This window comes from Halichoerus grypus, chromosome 3 (genome assembly GCF_964656455.1).
Source record: "Halichoerus grypus chromosome 3, mHalGry1.hap1.1, whole genome shotgun sequence".
In the NCBI taxonomy this organism is placed as follows: Eukaryota; Metazoa; Chordata; class Mammalia; order Carnivora; family Phocidae; genus Halichoerus; species Halichoerus grypus.
Window position 1 is genome coordinate 98066237 of NC_135714.1, and position 25088 is coordinate 98091324.

At 35.0% G+C, this 25088-nt stretch overlaps 1 protein-coding gene and 1 pseudogene across 2 annotated transcripts in view; one reads left to right on the forward strand and one right to left on the reverse strand.

The window, feature by feature from the left end:
• The window catches only part of USP53 (ubiquitin specific peptidase 53), a 66405-nt gene that overhangs the window by 17047 nt on the left and 24270 nt on the right, over positions 1-25088 (forward strand). For both annotated transcript variants that reach the window (XM_078069182.1, XM_078069183.1), the window contains exons 3-9: positions 10095-10187; positions 14449-14583; positions 17868-17981; positions 18140-18222; positions 20888-20993; positions 21812-21958; positions 22743-22892. In XM_078069182.1, coding sequence (XP_077925308.1) covers positions 10095-10187; positions 14449-14583; positions 17868-17981; positions 18140-18222; positions 20888-20993; positions 21812-21958; positions 22743-22892 — 828 coding nt within the window. The remainder of the gene's footprint in view (positions 1-10094; positions 10188-14448; positions 14584-17867; positions 17982-18139; positions 18223-20887; positions 20994-21811; positions 21959-22742; positions 22893-25088) is intronic.
• On the reverse strand, positions 15478-16014 carry LOC118535446 (divergent paired-related homeobox pseudogene; annotated as a pseudogene).

A 25088-nucleotide genomic window follows, 5' to 3' on the forward strand; every position in this document is an offset into this window, starting at 1 on the left:
ATCTATATCTATATCTATCTATATGTTTTAATGAACATTCCATTGATCTTTACCATGAAGGTTATTTATTAACATTTCTGCTGCTCATCACTCCTTTATGGTAGAGTCAGCATTCCATCTGGTATCACTTATTCTTCTTGAAGGACCTCTTTTAACATTTCTTGTAGGTCAGGTCTGTTGTTGGTGAGTTCTTTCAACTTTTGTGTTTCTGGAAAAAATTCTGTTTTACTTTTGTTTTTGAAAGATATTTTTACTCATTAAAGAAGTCTAAGTTGGCAGTTTTTCCCTTTCAGTACTTTAAAGATTTTGGTCCTTTGACTTGTAGCTTGCATTATTACTAGTGAAAACTATTGTCATTCTTTGTCTTCTGTATGTAATGTGTCCTTTTCCTCTCTCCTTTTAAGATTTCTCTTTTTTCACTACTTTAAAGCAGTTCGATATTGATGTGCCTTGACATAGTTTTCTTCATGTTTCTTGTGTTTATTGAGCATCTTAGATCTGTGGATTTATAATTTTAATCAAATTTGGAAAGTCTTTGACCATTATTTCTTTAAATTTTTCTGTCTCCTCCTTTGAAGGACTGCAATTATATATAGTTGGTTGTCTGAGGTTGTCCCGCAGCTCTGAGGTTGTCCTGATGCTCTCTTAACTTTCATTCTCAGTCTTTTTTTCTTTCTCTCTGTTTCATTTTTTATGCTTTCTATTACCATGTTTTCAAGTTCATTAATCTTCTCCTTTACAGTGTTTAATCTGTTATTAATCCGAGTATATTTTAATTTCAGACATTGTAATTTTAACCTCTGGAAGTTTGATCTGGGTCTTTTAAAAATCTCTTTCAAGTCTATACTTAACATGTTCAGTCTCTTCTATAGCATCTTGAACATATGAAATACAGTTATAATAATTTTTTTAATGTACTTGTCTACTAATTCTGTCATTCTACACATTCTGGGTTTCAACTGATTTTTTTTCCTCCTCATTTGGGAATATATTTTCTTGTTTATTTTAATGCCTGGTAATTTTTGATTGGGTGTCAGACCTTTTGAGTTTTATCTTATTGGGTGATAGATATTTTTATATTCTTAGAAATACTCTTGAACTTTGTTCTGGGATAGGGTTGCTTTATTTGGAAACAGTTTGATCATTTTACTTTTAAGCTTTGTTAGGCAGTCCCAGAGTTGTGTTTATTTCAGGATTAATTTGTCTACTCCTGGGTAAGACCCTTCCTTCTTTAGCCAATGCTCTGTGGATTATGAAGCATTCTACATTGGCTCTTAGGAGCAGGCACTAGGCAGGTATGAGCTCTGGGCACTAGTCTCTCTAATTTTGGGGGGTATTTCTTTCCTCAGCCTCAGGTAGTTTCCTCACAGTATTTGCCTGAATACTCAAGGGGGACCCTCTGTAGAGCTGTGGTATTCAATCTGTGTGCAGCTCTCTCCTCTGCAGCACTCTGCCTTGCCAACTCTAGCTACTTTAGAGTCCCTGAACTTACACCTCTATCTTTTCAACTCAGGAGATCTTTTGGCCCAGATGTTAAGATGTCTGCCATCTAAACTAATTTGCAAAGCCAATCTTCACTAACAAAACAGGTATTCAGATATAAATTTTCTGTTAGAAAAAGCCTGACTTCATTTTTTAAAATGCAGACTGTAAATATTATTATGCAGTTTGATGAATAGTTTTTAAAACTGCTGAGAAATAAATTGTGGAATATGTCCTGTAAGAAATTATTAAAAGTGGACATTATTAAAATGTACTGTTTTCAGTAGTGGCTGCGCTAATTTACATTCCCACCAACAGTGCCTGAGGGTTCCCCTTTCTCCATATCCTCACCAACACTTGTTATTTCTTTTCTTTTTTGACAATAGCCAATCTGATAGGTGTGAAGTGATATCTTATTGTGGTTTTGATTTGCATTTCCCCGTTGAACATATTTTCAGGTGTCTGTTGGCTCTCTGTATGTCGTCTTCTTTGGAAAAATGTCTATTCAAGTCCTCTGCCCATTTTTTAATCAGGTTGTTGTTGATGATGTAGTTGATATTAAGTTCTATAAGTTCTTTATATATTTTGGATAACAACCCCTTATTGTGTGTATGAGTTGCAAATATCTTCTCCCAGTAAGTAGGTCGCCTTTTTGTTTTGTTGATGGTTTCCTTTGCTGTCCAAAAGCTTTTAGTTTAATGTAATGCCATTTGTTCATTTTAGCTTTTTTGCCCTTAGCCGAAGAGACTGGTCAAAATATGTGTATGTATGTATATATATATATATATATATATATTACTAAGACTGAAGTCAGAGAGCTTACTGTGTTCCTTTTCTTCTAGGAATTTTATGGTTTCAGGTTTTACATTCAAGTCTCTAATCCATTTTGAAGTTATTTTTATATGTCATGTAAATGTGGTTCAGTTTCATTCACATGTAGCTGTCCAGTTTTCCCAACACCATTTATTGAAGAGACTCCAGTATTTTCTCCATTGTATAATCTCGGCTTCCTTTGTTATACATTAATTGACCATATAAGCGTGGGTTTATTTCTGGGCTCTCTATTCTGTTCCATTGACTTATGTGTCTCTTTTCCTGCCAGTACCATACCATTTTGATTACTATAGCTTTGTAGTATAGTTCGAGATCAGGAGGCATGATGCCTCCAGCTGTGTTCTTCCTTCTCAAGATTACTTTAGCTATTTAGGGTCTTTTGTGATTCCATACAAATTTTGGGATCATTTTTTCTACTTCTGTGAAAGATGTCATTGCTATTTTGATGAGCATTGCATTGAATCTATAGATTGCTTTGGGTAGTATGGATATTTTAACATATTAATTCTTCCAATCCATGAACATGGAATATCTTTCCATTTGTGTCAGTTTTGATTTCTTTCAACAATGTCTTATAGTTTTCAGAGTATAGCCAGACCTTGTTTTATTGTGTTTCACCTTATTACACTTTGCAGATACTGCATTTTTTACCAATTAAAGGTTTGTGGCAACCCTACATCAAACATGTCAGTGGATACCATTTTTCCAATAGCAACTGTTCACTTTGTGTGGCTTTGTTATATTTTTGTAATTCTTGCAGTATTTCAAACTCTTTTATTGTTATTATATTTGTTATGGTGATCTGTGATCACTGATCTTGATGTTACTATTGTAATTGTTTCGGGGCACCACAAACTACCCCTGTATAAGATGGTAAACTTAATTGATAAATGTTGTGTGTTCTGACCAGCTGTTCTCTCATCTCTCTCTTTCTCCTTGGGCCTCCCTATTCCCTGAGACACAACAACATTGAAATTAGGCCAGTTAATAACCCTATAGTGCCCTTTAAGTGTTCAAGTGAAAGAAAGAGTTCATGTCCTCTTACTTTATTTATATTTTTTAAAAGATTTTATTTATTTATTTATTATTTATTATTTATTTATTTATTATTTGAGAGAGAGCGAGCACAAGTCGGGGGGAGGGGCAGAGGGAGAGGAAGAAGGTGAGAATCTCAAGCGGACTCTGAGCTGAGCATGGAGCCTAACGTGGGGCTTGATCTCACACAACTCTGAGACCATGGACTGAGCCGGAATCGAGTCGGATGCCAACTAACTCAGCCAACCAGGCACCCCTATACTCTCACTGTAAAGCAAAACCTAGAAATGATTAAGCCTAGTGAGGAAAGCATATCGAAAGTCGAGATAGGCTGAAAGTGAGGCCTCTTGTGCCAGTCAGTTAGCCAAATAGTGAATACAAAGAGAAAGTTCTTGAAGGAAATGAAAAGTGCTAGTCCAGTGAAAACACCAATGATAAGAAAGTGAAACAGCCTTCTTGCTGATATGGAAAAAGTTTTAGTGGTCTGGATAGATCAAACCAGCCACAACATTCCCTTAAGTCAAATCCTAATCCAGAGCAAGGCCCTCACTCTTTAATTCTATGAGGACTGAGAAAGGTGAGGAAGCTGCAGAAGAGAGATTCAAAGCTAGCAGAGGTTGGTTCATGAGATTTAAGGAAAGAAGCCATCTCTGTAGCAGAAAGTGCAAGGCGAAGCAGGAAGTACTGATATAGAAGCTGCAGCATGCCATCCAGAAGATCTAAGATAATTCATGAAGGTGGCTACACTAAACAACAGATTTTCAATGTAGACAAAACAGCCTTCTATTGAAAGAAGATACCATCTGGGACTTTCATAGCTAGAGAGGAGAAGTCAATGCCTGGCTTCAAAGCTTCAAAGGACAGGCTGGCTCTCTTGTTATGGACTAATATAGGTGGTGACTTTAAATTGAAGCCAGTACTTATTTGCCATTTCGAAATTTCTAGGGCCCTTAAAAATTATGCTAAATCTACTCTGCCTGTGCTCTATAAATGTAACAACAAAGCCTGGATGACAGCACATTGTTTACAACATGGTTTACTGAATCATCCTGCTGATGAGACTTACTGTTCAGAAAAAAAGAATCCTCTCAAAATATTACTGCTTATTGACAATGTACCTGGTCACCCAAGAGCTCTGATGGAGATGGACAATGAGAGTAATGTTTTTATGCCTGCTAACACAATATCCATTCTGTAGCTCATGGATCAAGGAGTAATTTTCACTTTCAAGTCTTGGTATTTAAGAAATTTCATTAAGCTATAGTTTTCATAAGGCTTAGCTTCCATAAGTAGTGATTCCTCTGATGGATCTGGACAAAGTAAATTGAAAACGTTCTTCAAGACTATGAATCTAGATGTTACTAGAAGCATTCATGATTCATGGGAAGAGGTCAAAATACCAACATTGATAGGAGTTTGGAAGAAGTCAATTCCAACCTTCGTGGATGACTTTGAGGGGTTTAAGATTTCAGTAGAGGAAGTAACTGCAGATGTGATGGAAAAAGTATGAGAACTAGAATTAGAAGTAGAGCCTGAAGATGTGACTGAATTGCTGCAATCTCATGATGAAACTTTAATGGGTAAGAACATCTTGTGGATGAGCCAAGAAAGTAGTTTCTTGAGATGGAATCTACCCTTGTGAAGATGCTATATACATTGTTGAAATGACAACAAAGGATTTAGAATATTACATAAACTTAGTTGATAAAGCAGCTGCAGAGTTTGAGAGGATTGAGTCCAATTTTGAAAGTTCTGTGGGTAAAATTCTATCAAACAACATTGCATGCTATAGAAAAATAGTTGGTGAAAGGAAGAATGAATTGATGTGGCAAACTTCATTATTGTCTTATTTTAAGAAATTATGACAGCCACCCCAGCTTTCCACAACCGCCACCCTGATCAGCCAGCAGCCATCAGTATCAAGGCAGGACCCTCTACCAACAAAATGATTATAACTCTCTGAAAGCTCAGGTGATGGTTAACATTTTTAGCAATAAAATATTTTTAAGTTAAGGTATGTACATTATTTTCTAGTCATAATGCTATTGCACGGTTAATAGACAACAGTATAGTGTAAACATAACTTTATATGCACTGGAAAACTAAAAAGTTTATTTGACTGACTTATTGCAATATTAGCTTTATTGTGATGGCCTCAAATTGAACCTGCAATATCTCAGAGGTACGACTGTACAGGTCTTTCACCTCCTTTGTTAAGTTTATTCCTAGGTATTTTATTCTTTTTGATGTAACTGTAAATGGGATTGTTTTCTTAATTTCTCTTTCTGATAGCTCATTATTAGTATATAGAAACACAACTTATTTCTGTATGTTAATTTTGTATTCTATGACTTTACTGAATTCATTCTAATAGTTTTTTGGTGGAGTCTTTAGGGTTTTCTATATATAGTATGTTATCGGCAAATAATGACACTTCTTTTCAATTTGGATGCCTTTTATTTCTTTTTCTTGCCTAATTGCTGTGGCTAGGACTTCTTGAATAACAGTGATGAGAGTGAGTACTTTTGTCTTGTTTCTGATTTTAGAGGAGAAACTTTCAGCCTTTCACTGTTGAGTATGATAGTAGCTAGGGGTTTGTCATATATGACCTTTATTATGTTGAGGTATGTTTCTTTTATACTCACTTTGTTGAGAGTTTTTATCATAAATGTTGATATTTTTGTCAAATGCTGTTTCTGTATAAAGATCATTATATGATTTTTGTTCTTTGTTTTGTTAATGTGGTGTAATAGTTGATTGATTTACAGATGTTGAACCACCCTTGCATCCGTGGAACAAATCTCACTTGATAATGGCATCTGATCCTCTTCATGTACTGTTGAATTTCATTTGCTAATATTTTGTTGAGGATTTTTGTATCTATGTTCATTGGGGATATTGGCCTGTTATAGTCTTTCTCTCTCCTTTTCTCTTCCTTCCTTTCTTCCTTTCTTTCTTTCTTTCCTTTGTCTGGTTTTGATATCAGGGTAATGTTGGCCCTGTAAAATGAGTTTGGAAGTGTTTCTTCCTCTTTAATTTTTTGGAATAATTTGAGAAGGATAATTACCAACTCTTTATTTTTTTTTAATTATTATTTTTTAATTAATTTTATTTTACTATGTTAGTCACCATACATTACATCATTAGTTTTTGATGTAGTGTTGCATGATTCATTGTTTGTGTATAACACACAGTGTTCCATGCAGCACGTGCCCTACTTAATACCCATCACCGGGCTAACCCATCCCCCACCCCACTCCCCTCTAAAACCCTCAGTTTGTTTCTCAGAGTCTATAGTCTCTCATGGTTCATCTCCCCCTCCAGTTTCCCCCCCTTCATATTTCCCTTCCTACTATCTTCTTTTTTTTTTTTTTTTTTTTTAACATATAATGTATTATTTGTTTCAGAGGTACAGGTCTGTGATTCATCAGTCTTACATAATTCACAGCGCTCACCATAGCACATACCTTCCCCAATGTCTATCACCCAGCCCCCCCATCCTCCCACCCCACACCACTCCAGCAACTCTCAGTTTGTTTCCTGAGATTAAGAGTCTCTTGTGGTTTGTCTCCCTCTCTGGTTTCATCTTGTTTCATTTTTTCCTCCCTTCCTCTATGATCCTCTGTCTTGTTTCTCAAATTCCTCATATCAGTGAGGTCATATGATACTTGTCTTTCTTTATTGACTTATTTCACTTAGCATAATACCCTCTAGTTCCATCCATGTTGTTGCAAATGGCAAGATTTCTTTTTTCTTTTTTTTGATGGCTGCATAATATTCCATTGTATATATATACACCACATCTTTATCCATTCATCTGTTGATGGACATCTTGGCTCTTTCCATAGTTTGGTTATTGTGGACATTGCTGCTATAAACATTGGGGTGCACATACACGTTCGGATCACTACATTTGTATCTTTGGATTACCAACTCTTTAAATGATTAGTAGAATTCACCTGTGAAACTGTCTGATCCTGGACTTTTGTTTGGGGGAAATATTTAAATTACTGATTCAGTTTCATTACTTGTAATCATTCTGTTCAGATTTCCCATTTCTTTGTGGTTTGATCTTAGAAAGTTGTGTTTTTTTCTAGGAATTTATCCATTTCTTCTAGGTTTTTCAGTTTGTTGGCTTATTATTATTTGTAGTAGTCTCATATCCTTTGTATTTCTGTGGTGTCAGTTGTAACTTCTGCATTTCTGATTTTATCTGGGTTGTCTCTTTTTTTCCTGATGAGTCTGGTGAGAGGTTTATTGATTTTATCTTTTCAAAAAACCAGCTTTTAGTTTCACTGTTCTTTTCTAATTTTCTTTTTTTAAGTCTCTCATTTATTTCTACTTTGGTCTTTATTATTTCCTTCCTTCTACTGACTTTGGGCTTTGTTCTTCTTTTTCTAGAGTCTTTACATGTAAAGTTAGTTTGTTTATTTGGGCTTTTCTTATTTCTTGAAGTAGTCCTGTATTGCCATGAACTTCCTTCTTAGAACTGCTTTTGCTGCATCCTATAGATTTTGGAAAGTTGTATTTCCATTTTCATTTATCCCAAGGGTTCTCCCCCTTCACATTTCTAAGCACTTTTTTCCCCCCTGTCTTTTTATTATTCAAGTGCATAACATGTAGTGTTATATTAGTTTCAGGTGTATAATGTAGTGATTCAACAGTTCTGTACATTTCTCAGTATTCATCAAGGTAAGTGTACTCTTCCCCTTTATCGAACCCATCCCCCAGACTACTTAAGAGTCTTTTTTTTTTAGTTTGGCTCTTTTTTTCTTGTTCATTTGTTTCCTAAATTCCACATATGAATGAAATCATATGATACTTGTCTTCCTTTGACTTATTTCACTCAGCATTATGCCCTCTAGTTCCATCCCTGTTGGTGCAAATGGCAAGATTATACTTAAATTTTTTTCTTCGATTTCTTTGTCTACCTATTGGTTGTTTATAATCAACATTTTAAAATGAAGTAGGATAAGGATTAACAATTAGAATAACTTTTGATATGGATTTGTTAAAAGAGGGGATAAACTGTTATACTGAATAATGTGTAGAGAAGTCGCATAAAATATTTTTTCTGTAGTTTGGATCCAGTATAACTTAAACATTTTGCTCATCTAGAAAACATTCCAGTTACATTTGAAGAGTCACTTCACTGGCCTTAGAAACAGATTATGGAGGGTATTCGCTTTTGACTGAATATTTTAGAATTTTATCCGACATAACTATAAGTAGTTATGACATATGGTGTGGTTTTAAATTTTCTAAGTTAAAAGCAAAGTTATTTAATAGCTAGCATTTATTGTGTTCTTACTTATGTTGGTAATTACCTGAACACTATATGTTCTCTCTCATCTAATTCTTACAACAATCCTAAGAGGTAAGTACTGCTTTAATCTTCATTTTACTGATGAGAAAATTGAGTTTCAGAAAAAATTTTGCTCAAGCCAACCCAAGAGCTGGCAAGCAATAAATCCAGAATTAATACCTAGGCAGTCTGCCTTCAAACATTTATTACTAAGCACAGTGCTAAGCTACTTCCCAAGGTTGTGCTGTCCTGTTCTTCATCTTGACAGATGAATGAATTCCAATGCCATGTATTTTATGGTGTGATCAGATATGTATGATATGCAAGAAAATTATTAGACATTTTCAAGTGCTTTGCAAAAGCACTGCATTATTTGTGATACTTAAATGGATCCTATTTTCTTTAAGAAAAAGCAACTGTCAAAGGGAAGTTCTGAAATGGCCTTTAGTTATTAAGTAATTAAAAATAATAGGATATTTATTAAAATGATTTATTTTTCTTAATCTTTGTTTCTAATTGGGAGAAATGAGAGATCATGAATGGATTTTCTAAGTTACATTATTTGAGGAAATGACTGAACAATATAGGGAAACTTGGAGATCTGTTTGTTGTAATAGTAATTACAGCAACAAATAGGAGCTGGCGTTCATTGCATTCCAGTTATGTACTGGGCGCTCCTCTAAGCACTTTATATGTTAATACATACTGTTTAATCCTTACAAGAATGCCAGGAGGCAGGCAAAATTATCCCCACTTTTTAGTTTTTAGATTTTTTTAGAATGATTTTAAATAATGGACTGATTTTATTTTTAAACAATTAGTGTTTTTTGTTTTTTTCTTTTAGTAGCAAATGATGAATGGATAATTGCAGCAAATATATTCGTATTATTCCTTAACTGATGCTTTTTACCATACTGTCCCCCTGTTACCACACAGCTGGCTGCTTTGTCATTCAGTATACCAGGCCACAGGCCTCATCAGCTCACCTTTTTTTCTGGCTGTTGCATACTGACCCTTATTTGATACACCCTGGCTTTCAACTCCAATTATATTTCCTTCCTAAAGTTCAGTCTGTTCCAAGTATTATAATCACTTCCTCTTTCATGTCACTGCCAAGTCCTCCGTTCGGTGTCCCATGTTTCCTGTTCATATAAAATCCTTAACTGAGGAATTAGTTTTTTCTTAACTCTCTGCCTGTCAGTTTTTACATGTGAATCAATAGGAATATCTTCTAAATCCCTCTTTTATATATTCACTACATGTATATAGCAGTTTCATCCTTGCTGTTAGTTTCAGTGCTTATATATGTCTGATTGTGCACAAGAGATTAAAAGAAGTTATTAGCCTTCTGCAATTTAAATCAAATCTGTCTTTTATCATAGGGAGAAAAATTTTACTGTATTTCTTTCTTCAGTGTTTCTTTCTTACAATTTTTTAGGTCTTATGGCAATTGGATATATTCCGAAGAAGCTTGCGGGTTCTAACTGGACATGTTTGTCAGGGAGATGCCTGCATATTTTGTGCATTGAAGGTAACCTTTTAATAGTACTGAAAAATTACTGTTAATGGTTTTGCCAAAAATTTAATTTTGATAGTTTGTTTGATCAGTTTACTTGAAGTTGAAATTCATTGTCAAGTGACTTAGAGCTTTGAGATGAATTTTTAAAGTATGATTTATTCAAGTTTATGGATTTTTTCCCACTTTTATGTAAGGACAGTTAAAATTAATATTCTAAATAGTGTAGAAACATTAGGAACATTACATTTTTTCATTATTTTGGAAAAATTCTTTATTCATTTTATGAAATGGATTTTGAACTACTCCTGGATTTTGTGCACGGCTGTAGTTACTGATGATACAGCAGTGAACAAGGTGATAGAACCTCTGTTCTCATGGAGCTTACATTCTTGTAGGGGAGGAGAAAGTAAGTAAACAACATATAAACTATGTTAGATGGTAATAACTACAAAGGGGGAAAATAAATCAGGGAAAGGGAATAGAGAGTGTTGAATAGTCAGGAAAGCCTCACTGGGAAAGTTTAAACCGTTATCTGGAAAAGGTAATAGAGTGAAGCTTTCCAGACAAGCAGGGAAATAGTAACTGCAAAGGCCCTGAGGTGAGTGTGAGTGATTCAAGGAAACCTGGGTGTCAGAAGCTTTGTGAGCAAGGGGGAGAGTGATAAGAGGTGAGCTCAGAAGTAAGGTGAGTTGTGGTGATTTTAAAACATGTCTGCAGGGGTGTCTGGGTGACTCAGTTGGTTAAGCGTCAGACTCTTGATTTTGGCTGGGGTCATGATCTCAGTGTCATGACATCGAGGAGCCTCACCTTGGGCTCCGTGCTCAGCAGGGAGCTGCTTGAGATTCTCTCTCTCTGCTCTCCCTCCCCCCACTCCTGTGACTCTCTCTCTCTAAATAAATAGATAAAATCTTTAAAAATAAAATAAAACATGTCTGCAAATTCTTGTTTTTTTTTTTTTTTTTCTTTTTTAGAAAGAGAGCATGAGCAGGGGAGGGGCAGAGAGAGAGAGAGGGAGAGAGAGAATCCTGGGCAAGCTCTCATGCCCAGGGCGGAGTCCAACATGGGGCTTGATCTCACAGCCCTGAGCTCATGACCTGAGCTGAAACCTAGAGCCAGACAGCTAACCACCTGAGCCACCCACGTGCCCCTCTTCTGCACTCTTCCTATCAAAAGGTGGAGTCTAGTTCTTTGAATATGGACTGGCCTTAATGATTCATTCCCACCAAATAGAATGGTAGAAATGACACTGCAGACATCTGAGGTTAGGTTAGATTAGAAAAGGTGATAAAATTTCTATCTGGCTCTGTCTGTTGGGCTGTCATTCTTGGGAGTGAGCCGTCATAGGGTGAGGAAGCCAAGTTGGCCACAGCTAAAGCAGAAGTCTAAGTGGACAGGCAGCACCGACAACCAGCATCAACTGCTCAATGTAAGTGAGCAACCTTCAGATGGTTCTAGGTCCCAGCATTCAAACTGTCCCAGATAACTCCCAGTGGAGCAGAGTCGAGCTGTCCTTACCAAATTAATGATTTGTAATCATAATGTTATTTTTAGCAAATAAGTTTTGCGGTCGTTTGTTATGGAGCAATAAATAACTGGAACAGGAGTCCATATTGTGTAGATCCTTCTGTGAGGACCTTGGCTTTTTCTCTTGAGTGATTTAGGAAGTCTCTGGATTGTTTCGAGTGGAAGAGTGATATAATCTGTTTTAACTAGATGGAACGTTTGGACTAGATCTCTTTGGCTACTTGGATGAGAATAAATAGAAGAGAGAAAAAGGCAGAAACAGGGAGTCGCAATGAGTTAGCATCTCATTTATATCATTGAAATTTGCCCAAGAATTTAAGGTTTTATTAACATGTTTCAGAGATAAACATTTCATTCTTTTACATTCTTGAATATTCTTACACACACACACACATACATGCAAGAAAATGAAGAGCCATTTTCCTGCTTTATTTTGATTTATATTCCTGAATATAAATCACCAAAGAAGGCAATTTTATATTCTCTTTTTTAGAACATGGCAAAATAGGGTTATTGTTAGGGGATAAAGAATGAACTTAGATCAAATTACAGTATCACATTTTATTTACACCACAGTCAATTTTGGATATTTTGTCCAGTTGTAAAACGAGTATAGTTAAGATTTCTAGCCTGAATCTTTCATAGCCTTACACAATCACCTGCCTGCCTCCCCACCGGCTACCCAAAACACTCTCTTCTTTCTCACTCTCTCTCTCCCTATCTGTCTCAGGTACTGCACTTTAGCCAGACTGGCTACCTCTTGCAATTTCCAGAGCTGGCTTCCGTCTCTGACTCTTCATTGTTATTCCTTTTGTCTAGAATGCTTTTCTTCTAGATGTTTTTGTGGCTAACACCCTGTTTCCTTTATGCCAATCCTCAAATGAGGACATCAGTAAGACCTTCCCTGACTACCCGAGGTAATAGTTAACCTCCTTTCTACTCTCAGTATCTCTACTTCTATTTATAATACTTTATTTTTCTGTCTTGTATTTTATTTCTTTGTTTTTCTCTATTGTGTTTACGACCTTCTGATACACTATATGATTACTTACTTGCTTTCTCCTGACTATAACTAGAATGTGTGCCCCATGAGGGCAGGGTTTTTGTTTATTTTCTAGTGAAGATGCCTCACATATACTAAGCAGTCAAAAAAACAGATAACAAATGATTGAAACTCAGGTGTAGGATTAATATCTTAAACATTATCTTGAAAAGTTAATTAAGTAAGAAATGACATGAAAATATTTTCTATTTTTTCATATTTGTAATTACAGCTAAAAGATTATACTTCTGGATATCTAATATCATTTGGCATCTTTACTCTTCAATTTTTAAATTTATTTATAAATTAGATTTTCTTGCAGTAGTGGAACAGATTTTTGAAATATTTTCCTAGCCTACCATATATTGATCTGAAAAAAAAATGTTTTTGAGATGACATACCCCTTGAGCTAATTAAGAGTTTAATATGGCCAATCCTTATTTGGTGGGTTGTCACTGAAAACTTTCTTTTCCCCCCCACTTTCTCCCACCTAAGATGATTGTCATAAAACTGGAACTTATTAAAAAATTTTTCTTATTTAAATTCAATAAGGAAAATGGAAAACCAGATTAACACCTATAATCACTTGTTCTTGAATGTTGCCACTATTTCTTCAGCTTAGGTTAGAAATAATGCTCTAGGGGCACCTGGGTGGCTCAGTCATTAAGCGTCTGCCTTCAGCTCAGGTCATGATCCCAGGGTCCTGGGATCGAGCCCCGCATCGGGCTCCCTGCTCCGCGGGAGGCTGGCTTCTCCTTCTCCCACTCCCCCTGCTTGTGTTCCCTCTCTCGCTGTCTCTCTGTCAAATAAATAAATAAAATCTTAAAAAAAAAAATAGAAATAATACTCTGAGGAAAACTGATAATTTGAAAAAAAATTTTCTTTAAAAATTAAAAGTCATCATCTCTTCAGAGTTCATGCAAATTGTACAGTGTCAGTTTTTCAAGGCAAATTTAAATAGCGGAAAATTTTCATTGCATTGAAGTTATTTAATTTTTACTTTTAAACCAGAGTTTGTCATTTTCTGAGGTTTATTTAGGAAGAAACAAAAAAATTGTAAAAGTTCATTTAAGCTACTTTTTTTTTTTTTTAAGATTTTATTTATTTATTTGAGAGAGAGAGAGAGAGAGAGAAGCCAGGGGAGGGGCAGTGGGAGAGGGAGAAGCTGACTCCCTGCAGAGCAAGGAGCCTGATGCCGGGCTCGATCCCAGGACCATGAGATCATGACCTGAGCTAAACCAGCTGAGCCACCCAGGTGTGCCCCAAGCTACTTTTTTAAAAGACTAGTGAGTTCCTACTAATTTTTGTGTGATTATATATTTATTTTCGGTTAACACAATTTTAATTCCTATAGTATACTTTTAGATTTATAGCAATTTATCTCAGAACTCTTCCTTAAACAATTTGGATCAGAATTAGCTGGGGAACAGTTTAAAAATTGCCCTCACTTCAGCATACTCAATTAGAATCCCTGAAGATGGGAACTGAGCACTTACTTAATTCTGTGCACACTAACGTTTGATTTCAAGGCTGGGGCAACCATTTCTATACATTACTGATACAAATAATCTTTATGTGGAATTTTGGAGCAAAAGACTATTAGTTTCTGGGTATAGTGTTATGAGTTTCACTCTTTTATAATGAAATTACTGACATGTTTCTTTAGTCGTTGGCTTTAAACTTACTGATGTACTTGTTGATCCCCAGACAATATTTGCACAGTTTCAACACAGTCGAGAAAAAGCACTTCCCTCGGATAACATAAGGCATGCTCTAGCAGAGAGCTTCAAAGATGAGCAGCGATTTCAGTTGGGCCTTATGGATGATGCTGCAGAGTGCTTTGTAAGTATTTTTGATAATCCTTAAATCAGAATACTAGCTTGTTTTCCTTAAATGATACGAATTTCGAGACGAATGAAACATAAATTTCTAGCAATGGAAACAAATCATAACTACTCATTGGATCCATGCCTTACCTGCCCTTCAGAGCTCAGTTTAAGTCCATCTGTGTCTCATGACTTGATTTTGGTTATTGTGCTGCTATCATTTTTATTGGGTATTAGAGTACTGGAATATTTTAAAATTTATTTATTGGAGAAAACATTTATTAAATATAAATTATGTCACTTAAGTCAGTGTTCTGCCTCCACAGGGTTTATATGTGCAATACATTCCCAGCAGTAGTATTTCTCATTACATGCAATGATTCTCTTTGGGAGAGAAGAGGTTCTTGGTGGGCAGCTATCAGGGGCAGCAGTTCTTTTTTTTTTTTTTTTTTTTTTCAGTAGTCTCATTGTATATATTTATTGAGATATAATTTAAAAATTGTCTCCAGCTTTACTGAGATACAAGTGTAAGGTGTATGATGTGTTGATTTGATACATTTATATGTTGCAAAATGGTTACTGCCGTGGCATTAGCTGACGTTTCCGTCCTGTCACGTGATTGTTTTTTGTGGTGTATGTTATACAATATTACAGTTCTGTGTCTTTGGACGAATTTATACATGCAGGTTCCTGCCATCCGAATTACAACATGAAACATGCCCATTGCAATAGTTTGTTGAGCGACTCTTGCCACTCAATTCCACCCCACCGGCACTTGTGGGTCTTCTTTTGTTTTCACAAAGCCCGTTTCTGAAATGCCTCCATGTTGCGTAGATCCCGACTCTTGTCTCTCGTCTGGAATCATTGCGAATCGTTATAGTAGGTGACCTTTTGTGTCTGGCTTTGCTCACTAAGTTCTTTGTGGAGATGAAGAACCCAAAGAATTAGCAGTGAAGCTTGTGGAAAGAATTTGGGATTCCGTAATGGGACATAGGGAGTAGATGTTAGGATCTCGGCAGCAGCCGAAATGGACTATTTTGTGGCCAAAAGAATGGTCTGGGAGAGCCTTAAAATTGGAGCATATGCTGAGTTGGAAGGAAGGTATGGGGTGATCTGTATAAACTAGGGAAGCAGGGTAGGCACCACTGGGGGCTCCTGGAGCGGCATCCGTGTGTCTCTTGGAAGAGCTGGTCTTGACTTCCACCCCAGCTAATTGCTGTTGTTTGGCTTTCTTGACTTTTGCTCTGTGGTTCTTGAACCAAACCTGCAGTATGATGGGATGTATCTCCAGTTTCGAGGCCATTTCTTTCTGAAGGCTGGGAGTGGGGTATGGGTTCTTGCTGAACAAGAATTCTAAATCTGCCAGTTGTTTCTCAGTGAACATAGCTCGTTTCCTTTGTGAATGTTTTTGATCCTTTCCTTTAGGAAGGTCCCCTGCGCCTGCCATCCCATCTAGCGGGGTCCCCATGCTCTGGTCCTGTGTCAAGAGTGGGGGGCAGCAGTTCTGATACACCTCTCACTCTGGGTTGAGAATCATCACTGGGGTTGATGTTCTGTGTTACTACAATATTGATAAGTAGAGCATTCCTTTGAATAGTAACTAAACCTTACATACCTTCTAAAATATGTGTGTTGATTATTGAATGTGTCAGTCTTCTAGATGTTACCTATATTTAAAGAGGTAGCCATTTTTTTTCATAGTGTTATATCTATTTAGCAAATTCTATACATTTTTTCATCAGAAAACCTTTTAAGGTTTTCCTTGACACATTATTTTCCTGAAACCACTTCTTACTAGTTCAGGCCCCTACTCTCAGCATTATTTAAGCCTCCTTACTTGTATCCTTTCAGCCTATCCCCTTACAGTGTTTTTTAATGGCCAACAGATTAATAAAATTTTCTTCAGATTAATCTTTGCCCTTCAAATATTCTTGTGATTCAAATCTGGACTCTCTCCTGACATTTAAGGCCATTTACAGTTAAACTGCAGTTTACCTCTTTATTTCCTCCTGGAATTTTCCCTCCTATGAGGTGGTTCTATTCCTCAAGTATGTCTTCTAAATTCACTGGATTTCTGTAGAATTTACTATCTATAGAATTTATTTGGCATTTATATGTTATTATCATTTTTTTAAAGATTTATTTATTTGAGAGAGAGAATGCGTGCACGTGCACTTGCACGCGTGTGCGCGCGTGCACACACACACAAGTGGGGGGAGAGGCTGAGGCAGGGGGAGAGAGAGGATCCACAAGCAGACTCCCCGCTGAGTGTGGAGCCCGATGCAGGGATTGATGCCAGGACCCTGAGATCACGACCTGAGTTGATACCAAGAGTCAGCCACTTACCTGACTGAGCCACTCAGGTGCCCCTGTTATTTCCTTAATGAGCATCTTTACTGTTTCCTTGGACAGATGGAAAGCTCTTTGACTAGTGCACTGCATAGCATACTTTCCATGTTGATCAAAATGTGTCAAAAACAACACACATAGTCATAAAATATGCTTTTAATATTTCTCATGTTCCTAATTGATCCATTACTTAAAATATAAATATATTTTGTACAATGCCAAACTTTATAGTTTATTTTCACTTAAATGAAATGTACTAATACGAGATAGGATAATTCATAGAATACCTAGAAATTTAGGTTTAAATAATTGAATGCTTTTAAACTTCCTAGGGCAGAGGAGAGAGGTAAGTTAGCTAATTAAAAGAATCCATTGGATAAGCTTTGCTAAAAAGAAGTCTTATTTGTTAAAGAAATAAATACTCCTTATTGATCTGTATTACAAATTTGAAATTTGTTTGCAGGGCAGATTCCTTGCATTAGGATGTTAGTGTAGGTATTGTAAACCTTTATCATTGCTATTTTAATGTGAGTTATAGAGACTATAAAAATGTTCCAAGTAGGATTTTTGAAAGATTAACTGCTTTTCCCTAATGTGAGAATGCTGGAAATATAGGAAACTTATGTTTTCTAATATTAAATTCTAGATGTTAGCCACCATGAATTGATTTTTTAAAGGATTTTTAAAATATTTATTAAAATCATATGTTACATTATAATGTTTCTTTCATTAAATTTTTTTTTTTAAAGCTAATACTACAAAGGGTGAATAATTGAACAGCATTTGAAGGGTTGATTAAAGAGGAAAGCTGGAAAGCTGACAGTATATATGGCACTGTTCAAATTGGAAAATCTTAAAAAGATTTTTAAAATTTGTAAAGTTAAAAAGTTATATTGTATAGTGTCATCTGTAAGATTCACAACTCGTTTGTCTTTTAATTTTTTAAATTAGGAAAATATATTGGAGAGGATTCATTTTCATATAGTGCCAAGCAGAGATGCAGACATGTGTACCTCCAAGTCTTGTATCACTCACCAGAAGTTCGCTATGACTCTGTATGAACAGGTGAGATGGCTTAACCACTTCATTAGTTATTCTCTTTGTTATTATTACATTTGTTTGCATACATTTATACATATATATTACATATTTAAATATATGTAACATATGTATTATATTTATGTTTTATGGTTGATAAATTAAACATATGTTTTTACCTGTAGTGTGTGTGTCGCAGCTGTGGAGCATCATCAGATCCTCTACCTTTTACAGAATTTGTGCGGTACATTTCTACAACAGCCCTATGGTAAGAACCTACTAAAGCATGTTTACCGGAGATGTTAATAACGCATTTAAGCACATTGAGCATTTATTTTATAAAACCATAACATATGTGAGTATCTATTCTCTTAGACCTGAAAATATGCAACCATCAGAGGTACTAAGTGATGTCTGTCTCAGCTGGCTGTTTCTGATTTGGCCAGAAACCGTACACTTGATGAAATTTCCAAATATTAGTCAAAATTTGTATCTTTTTATATTTATAGCAAGTTTTGGGAATTGTAAAGGAGACCTTAAAATGACAAGTTCAATGGTAAATGGAGCTGCACGTGATTTCTTCATTTTTCCTAAGGTGTTATCTTTGTAGTAACAGTGTTTCCCGTCAGCTCCATGTCCCTTCATGGTGATGGAAGCCAGGGTAAGAAGAGAAGAAAGAAAAAGGTGAAATTAATTCTCCGTTAGATTTATTTCATTTAAGGCCTCAACATTCACCTGAAATAAAAATTTGCCATGCTTGCCTGTCCCCTCCCTCCCTGCCCATGAAACATTAGCGAGTTAGGGATCCAAAATGATCCCTAGACTTTACATAATAAGAGTAGTTTAAACACTTTCTCACAGGTATTAGAAAATATAAATATTTGATATATGATAAACATTGAATAAAATCATAAATATTTACAGGTATTTTGATACAAAAAACAAAACATGGATCAATAATTATCAATCAATACATTAGTACAAAAATTAGTTACTAAATGCTACCAATATTTTTATCATTGTGCAAAATGAAATTCAGGTGCTTATCTGTTTCATTATATTATTAAACTTCCTGGCTATTTTGCATATGACACAATATTTCTTGAAGATTATTGAATAATAGCAATTTGATTATTTGAGTGTGTTTAGTGTCTTAATATATACAGAGTTGGGGAGCATTGTTTTGGGAAGCGTTCCCTAAACTTCAGTCAGTTATAGATTCATTTTTTTTTTTTTTTTAACTTTGTATGAAAAGTAGGATGGTGTTTGAACAAGGATAGGCCACACATTAAAAACCATAAAACTTTAAGCCTACTCGGAAACTCTTATATAAAATGACAGTGCTCTGATTCAGTATCTTATGTAACAAGAGTTGGAGCTCCATTAGTCTGTCCCTGGTCCACACCACCAATTGCAAGAAACCAGACTTTGAACTCTAATCATGGTTGATCCTTCAAATAACACAGGTTTGAACTGCACAGGTCCCCTTAGATGCAGATTTTTTTTTATGTACAGTACTGTAAATATATTGTCTCTTCTTTAGATTTTTTTTTTTTTAAGATTTGTTATTAGAGAGAGAGAGCGTGCACGCACAAGCAGAGGGAGGGGCAGAGAGAGAGAGGGAGAGAGAGAATCTCAGGCAGACTCCCTGCTGTTTGTGGAGCCCAACCCAGGGCTCAATCTCATAACCCTGAGATCAAGACCTGTGCCGAGATCAAGAGTCTCACACTCAACCAACTGAGCCACCCAGGTGCCCCCTTTATGATTTTCTTAATAACATTTCCTTTTCTCCAGTTTTTTGGAAGAATATAGTATATGATACATATAACACAAAGTGTGTGTTAATTGACTGACTATTATTGGTAAAGCTTCTGGTTAATAGTAGGCTATGAGTAGTTAACTTTGAGGGGGGTGTCAAAAGGTATATGCTAATTTTGGATTGTGTGAGGGTTGGCGCCCCTTACCCCATGTTGTTTAAGTGTCAACTATAATCACCTTCTTTGTATTGGTAATAAGTATTGGATACCAATTACAGAATTCCAGGCTTTACATAAATCATCACTTTTAATGTTAACAAAAACACTATTTTGAATGTACAATTTGAATGAGCTTATCAGATTTAGTGCTTTCTCATATACTTGTGAAGGGCTTTAGAAGAATAGGTGCTTTTAGTTGTTATTGAATATTGTATATTAAACCGTGGAACTGTAAAATATATCCAGCTCTAGGATAGTTAATAGTACCACTAAGCAGAACCAGAGCATCTAGAATGGAAAGTAGTAAGGATATTTGAGCTTTTATTACATTTCTTTTTGGAAATGTTTAAATGGTTATTTAAAGATAATACCTTGATATATAAAAATTTGATTCTAAAGTAGACTAAACAAAAAGTGGCACAGATATCCTGCCTAGGCTCTAATGAAATGGTTAGCACTCATAAGGCACAAGCCTGGCCTAAATAGTTTTGGTTTTGACTTCTGCATTAATCAGCAAAGGACCCCTCTGTTAGCTGAAAATGATACCTTTGTTTCTGAGAACTTTAGGCCAGAGAGTAAGCCTTTCCAATAATTTGTTGTTCTTGTTAGGCCGAAGTTGAAACTCAAGTCCCTACTTGTTAAGTAATAATAGAAACATTTGACTTAGAACTACCTCCAGATGGATCATCTTATCACCTCGTTCATGTAGTTCCAAACAATGGTAAAATTTAGTGTTATTCTATTCTTGACCTAATTTTTTTCATCATACACCTGCCAAATTTCATAATTTTTCACTGTATGGAAATTTACTTTATCGTTAATTTTTCAAACAGAACCTGTTTTAAGACAGAAAAAGCAACCATACCCATATTGATAACTTGGTATTATTCATGCATAATTTGTTAGATCTTTTTAAAGTTCATAGGACACATTTGAAACTGCTGCTTTCTTTTGTAGCAATGAGGTAGAAAGAATGATGGAAAGGCATGAACGTTTTAAGCCTGAAATGTTTGCAGAATTGCTGCAAGCAGCAAATACGACTGATGACTATAGGAAATGTCCTGTAAGTATAATTTGGAGAATATTAGTGTGCTTCTATGTTTGTAAATTTGAAAATAGATACTCAGAAATTACCATGTAAGTACTAATTATACATGGAGTTGATTTTAAGAATTTATTTTTTTCAGTGTTATTTTAGGCAACTCTTTATACCATGTGAGCTCTTTATTTGAGCACTATTTCTTTAAAAACTCTTTGTGAAGGATTTAAGTTAGTGTATGCTGATTAATTTTTTTTTTTTTGAGAGAGAGAGAGCGAGCAAGCATGCAAGCAGTGATGGAGGGGAGGGGCAGAGGGAGAGGAGAGAGAGAATCTTAAGCAGACTCCTTGCTGAGCATGGAGCCCTAGGTGAGGCTTGATCTCACAACCCTGAGATCATGACGTGAGCTGAAATCAAGTGTCGGGTGCTTAAGTGACTGAGTCACCCAGGTGCCCCCTGATTAATTTTTTTAAGTTCTGAAATCTATCGTTTGACTAAAGAGAAAGTTTATTTATTTTCATTTAAACATTACAAATGGTACCATTCTTTTCTAATGTAATATTATTAATGACTTCAGTGTTCTATTTCTCATTTTTTTAGATAGACTTCTTGTTTTAACAGATTTAAAAAACGCCAAAGAAAAGTACTTTGATTTAAAATAAACTTACTTTTTAATCAATAATTAGACAAATAATTTGATAAAAGTGAATTTTAGTATGCTGAACAAATAATTTTCTGGTATATGTAAAGATTGTTACTGTTTAATACAAACTGTATAAGGCATTACCTATGGTATATCTATTTCAGTAATTTCAAAATTTGCCTTTTGTGTTTTTCTTTAGAGTAACTGTGGCCAAAAAATAAAAATTCGCCGTGTTTTAATGAATTGCCCAGAGATTGTTACAATTGGTTTAGTATGGGATTCTGAGCATTCTGACTTGACCGAAGATGTTGTTCGGAATCTAGCAACACATCTTTATCTTCCTGGGGTATCTCAACTGTTTTCATTCTCTTCCTTTTTGTTTTTAAATTCTTTTAAAACATATTCATGTTTTATAATACACTTGTTTTTCAGAACTAACTTTTCTTTCTAAAGAAAATAACATTCAGGTGTAATGCTGATAAAGTTCATCAAATCAGGCTAACTGGAATGCCTTTCTTGCATAGACTAGGAATAGCTTTCAATTATAAACTGTCTCATGCTCTAATTCTGTATTACTCTAGAATGATGATAATGGTGTGTGTGTGTGTGTGTGTGTGTGTGGTAATGACAAGTATAAATATTAACCTAGAAAGGTTTAAGATTCAGAAATCATCTACAGCACTGATCTCTTAATATGCTTATTAACATTTTAATATATTTTGAATTGGTTTATATTACAATTAAACTTTTAGATAATTAACTTTTAGATAATATGTTTCATGTATGTTCAAATATGTGATTCAATCAAAAATTATTAGGAATTGTGTAATTTATCCCACATTTCCAGTTTATGTATATAAAGTGTCAAGATACTGGGTTACTGAACTAAATTGTAGTGAATTCATTTTATTGGAGGAAGAGTAATAGTTATAGTTAATATTAAGTAATAGTTAAGAGTAATTCTATTCAGTACAATCTCAGTGATACCTTCTGTACTAATATAATACTGAATTAGGGAAGCTTGCATAAGAAATTTTTTCATAGATCGTCAAATACATAACTCACGAAATTATTGTTCCTCATTTTTAAAAAGATACAGTATTAAATATACATTGTTATTTTTTAAACAGCTTTTTTATAGAGTTACTGATGAAAATGCCAAAAATAGTGAACTTCACCTAGTTGCTATGATCTGCTACACCAGCCGACATTATTGTGCCTTTGCTTTTCATACCAAGAGTTCCAAATGGGTATTTTTTGATGATGCAAATGTGAAAGAGGTAAGTGACACTTTCACTGGGATAATTATTGTGACTTTTACTTTTTAGGACTAAATGAAATAATATATAAAATGTGTATTACATAATATGTAAAAAAAATGATTGTATATAAACATTTCTTATATAAAATAATAACCTTAATGATAATAGTATTGTTAAGTTCATACTTCCTTTTAATTTTTGAAACCTGGTTTATTTTAAAGCCAACTTTTAAGCCAGTCCATTTCCAGAATAATAAAAAAGGTGACTAATAAATGTTAGAATGCAAATATGTAACTGTCAGTGATCCATATGTCTGATACATTTTGTCTGATACATAGTTGCTCTGTGTATTTCTTTGTGAATGATTCCCAATTGCTTTGTATAATTAGTGATGAAAATCTGCTTGTTTTTTAAATTATTATGACTGCCTTTTCAAACTTTGTCTATGGTATTCAGAATTAGATATGCTTATTATATCTTTTGGTAAATAACTTATTCAAACATTATAATATCTAGAAAACTAGTGAATAATAGTTTGTAGTAAGGAGTATGTATGAGAATCACCTTTGGAACTTTTGAAAAAACCAGTACCTGCCTGCACTCTTAAATTCTCAATTCAGAGGTGTAGAGGCCAATACCTGATTTTTTTTTTTTAAAGTTCTATAGGAGATTCAGATTTTTCCACATTTGAAAACTGTTGATCTTGTCAGTACTATGCCTGGACCTATTGGCTTTGAGAATCCTATTATTAAGCAGTAAATGGATTTAAAGTACAAGTTATTTCACTGTTATAAGCAAATGATGTACAATTCCATTTGCTTTCATTTTAATATAGAAGAAAGGGCCATTTATCAGCATTATGAATTACTAAGTCAGGAGAGGTTCAAATACTCAGTATTTAGTGGATTTCTAATTGTTTCTATGAAGGATGAACTGCTATGGAAATAGCCCCTCCAATATTAAAAATTAGAAAACCAAATAGATGAAACAACTTTTTTAGACATTGGATAACAGGCAGTTGAACAGAAAAAAGGAAACAAACAAGATGAGCCCAGTTATTATTCCCGTTTACTGCCTACAGGTAGTTTTTACACTGCAGGGAGGTGGAACTCAAACAAAGCCTAGACGTCTCATTGAGTTGAGGAAACCGAGATTGGAGTTCAGGAAGCCAAGATGGCTAAAATTCACTGGACAGATTACCAGAAAGAATACTGCACAGAGGGAAAGTTCTGGAAATTGGTAGATGGGTCCCCTTTAATTTTTGGCTGAATAGTGATCTGACATGTGTGGAGCAAACCTGCACAAGGTGGGGGAAAGAATTACTGGAAAACAGAAGGTCAGGCGATTTTCAAAATTCATACAGGGCTAGGAATAGTTTGCATCCACACCAGCAAGAGTGGAAAGATGTTGTAATGCATAGAGCAACAAATAGAATCCTCAGAAAAGTACCACCTTAATAATGGGGCTAAATTATACCTAGACTGAATACTGCTCTGGACCTGGCATAAAAAGCCTAAAATGAAGTCTTCAAAGGACCAAGATGATCCTACATAACTTAACAAATGCCAGAATGAAGTCCAGTACTTTTTAAAAGAACACAACAAAATTCACCCAAAAATATAAATTTCAATATGGCATTTCAAGATAGTATTCAATAAAAAAATTACCAAATATGTGGAGAAGTAGGAAAATGATCCATACCCATATTAATAGAAACAGACCCATTCCACCACTCCATTTCTTCCAATCACATGATATGGGGGTAAGGAAGCAAGGTAGAGAAATGAAGCACACCTTCTATTCTCTCAGGAACTTCATCAACTTCACCATTCCTACCCTCAAAAAAGAGGATTCTGGGTAATAATCAGGTGACGTCCAAGGTCATGTCCAGGCCAGCTCTAATATTAAATCATTAAAAAAAAAAAAAGACCCAAAATGGCAGAGATGGAAGTATCAGACAAGAGTGTTACAACTTCTATTTCAGTGTAGAGAGAGTTATTGGATAACAGTCAATAAACATGGACCATAAAAATAATCGATAAATTGGAGTTCATCAGAACTTTTGCTCTTCAATAAGATACTGTTAGGAGAATAAAAAGGCAAGCCATAGACTGGGACAGAATATTTATCTAGCATATATCTAATAAAGGCGATATCCAGAGTATATAAAGACTCTCATGACTCAATAAAGAAAGACAAATCGATTAAAAATGG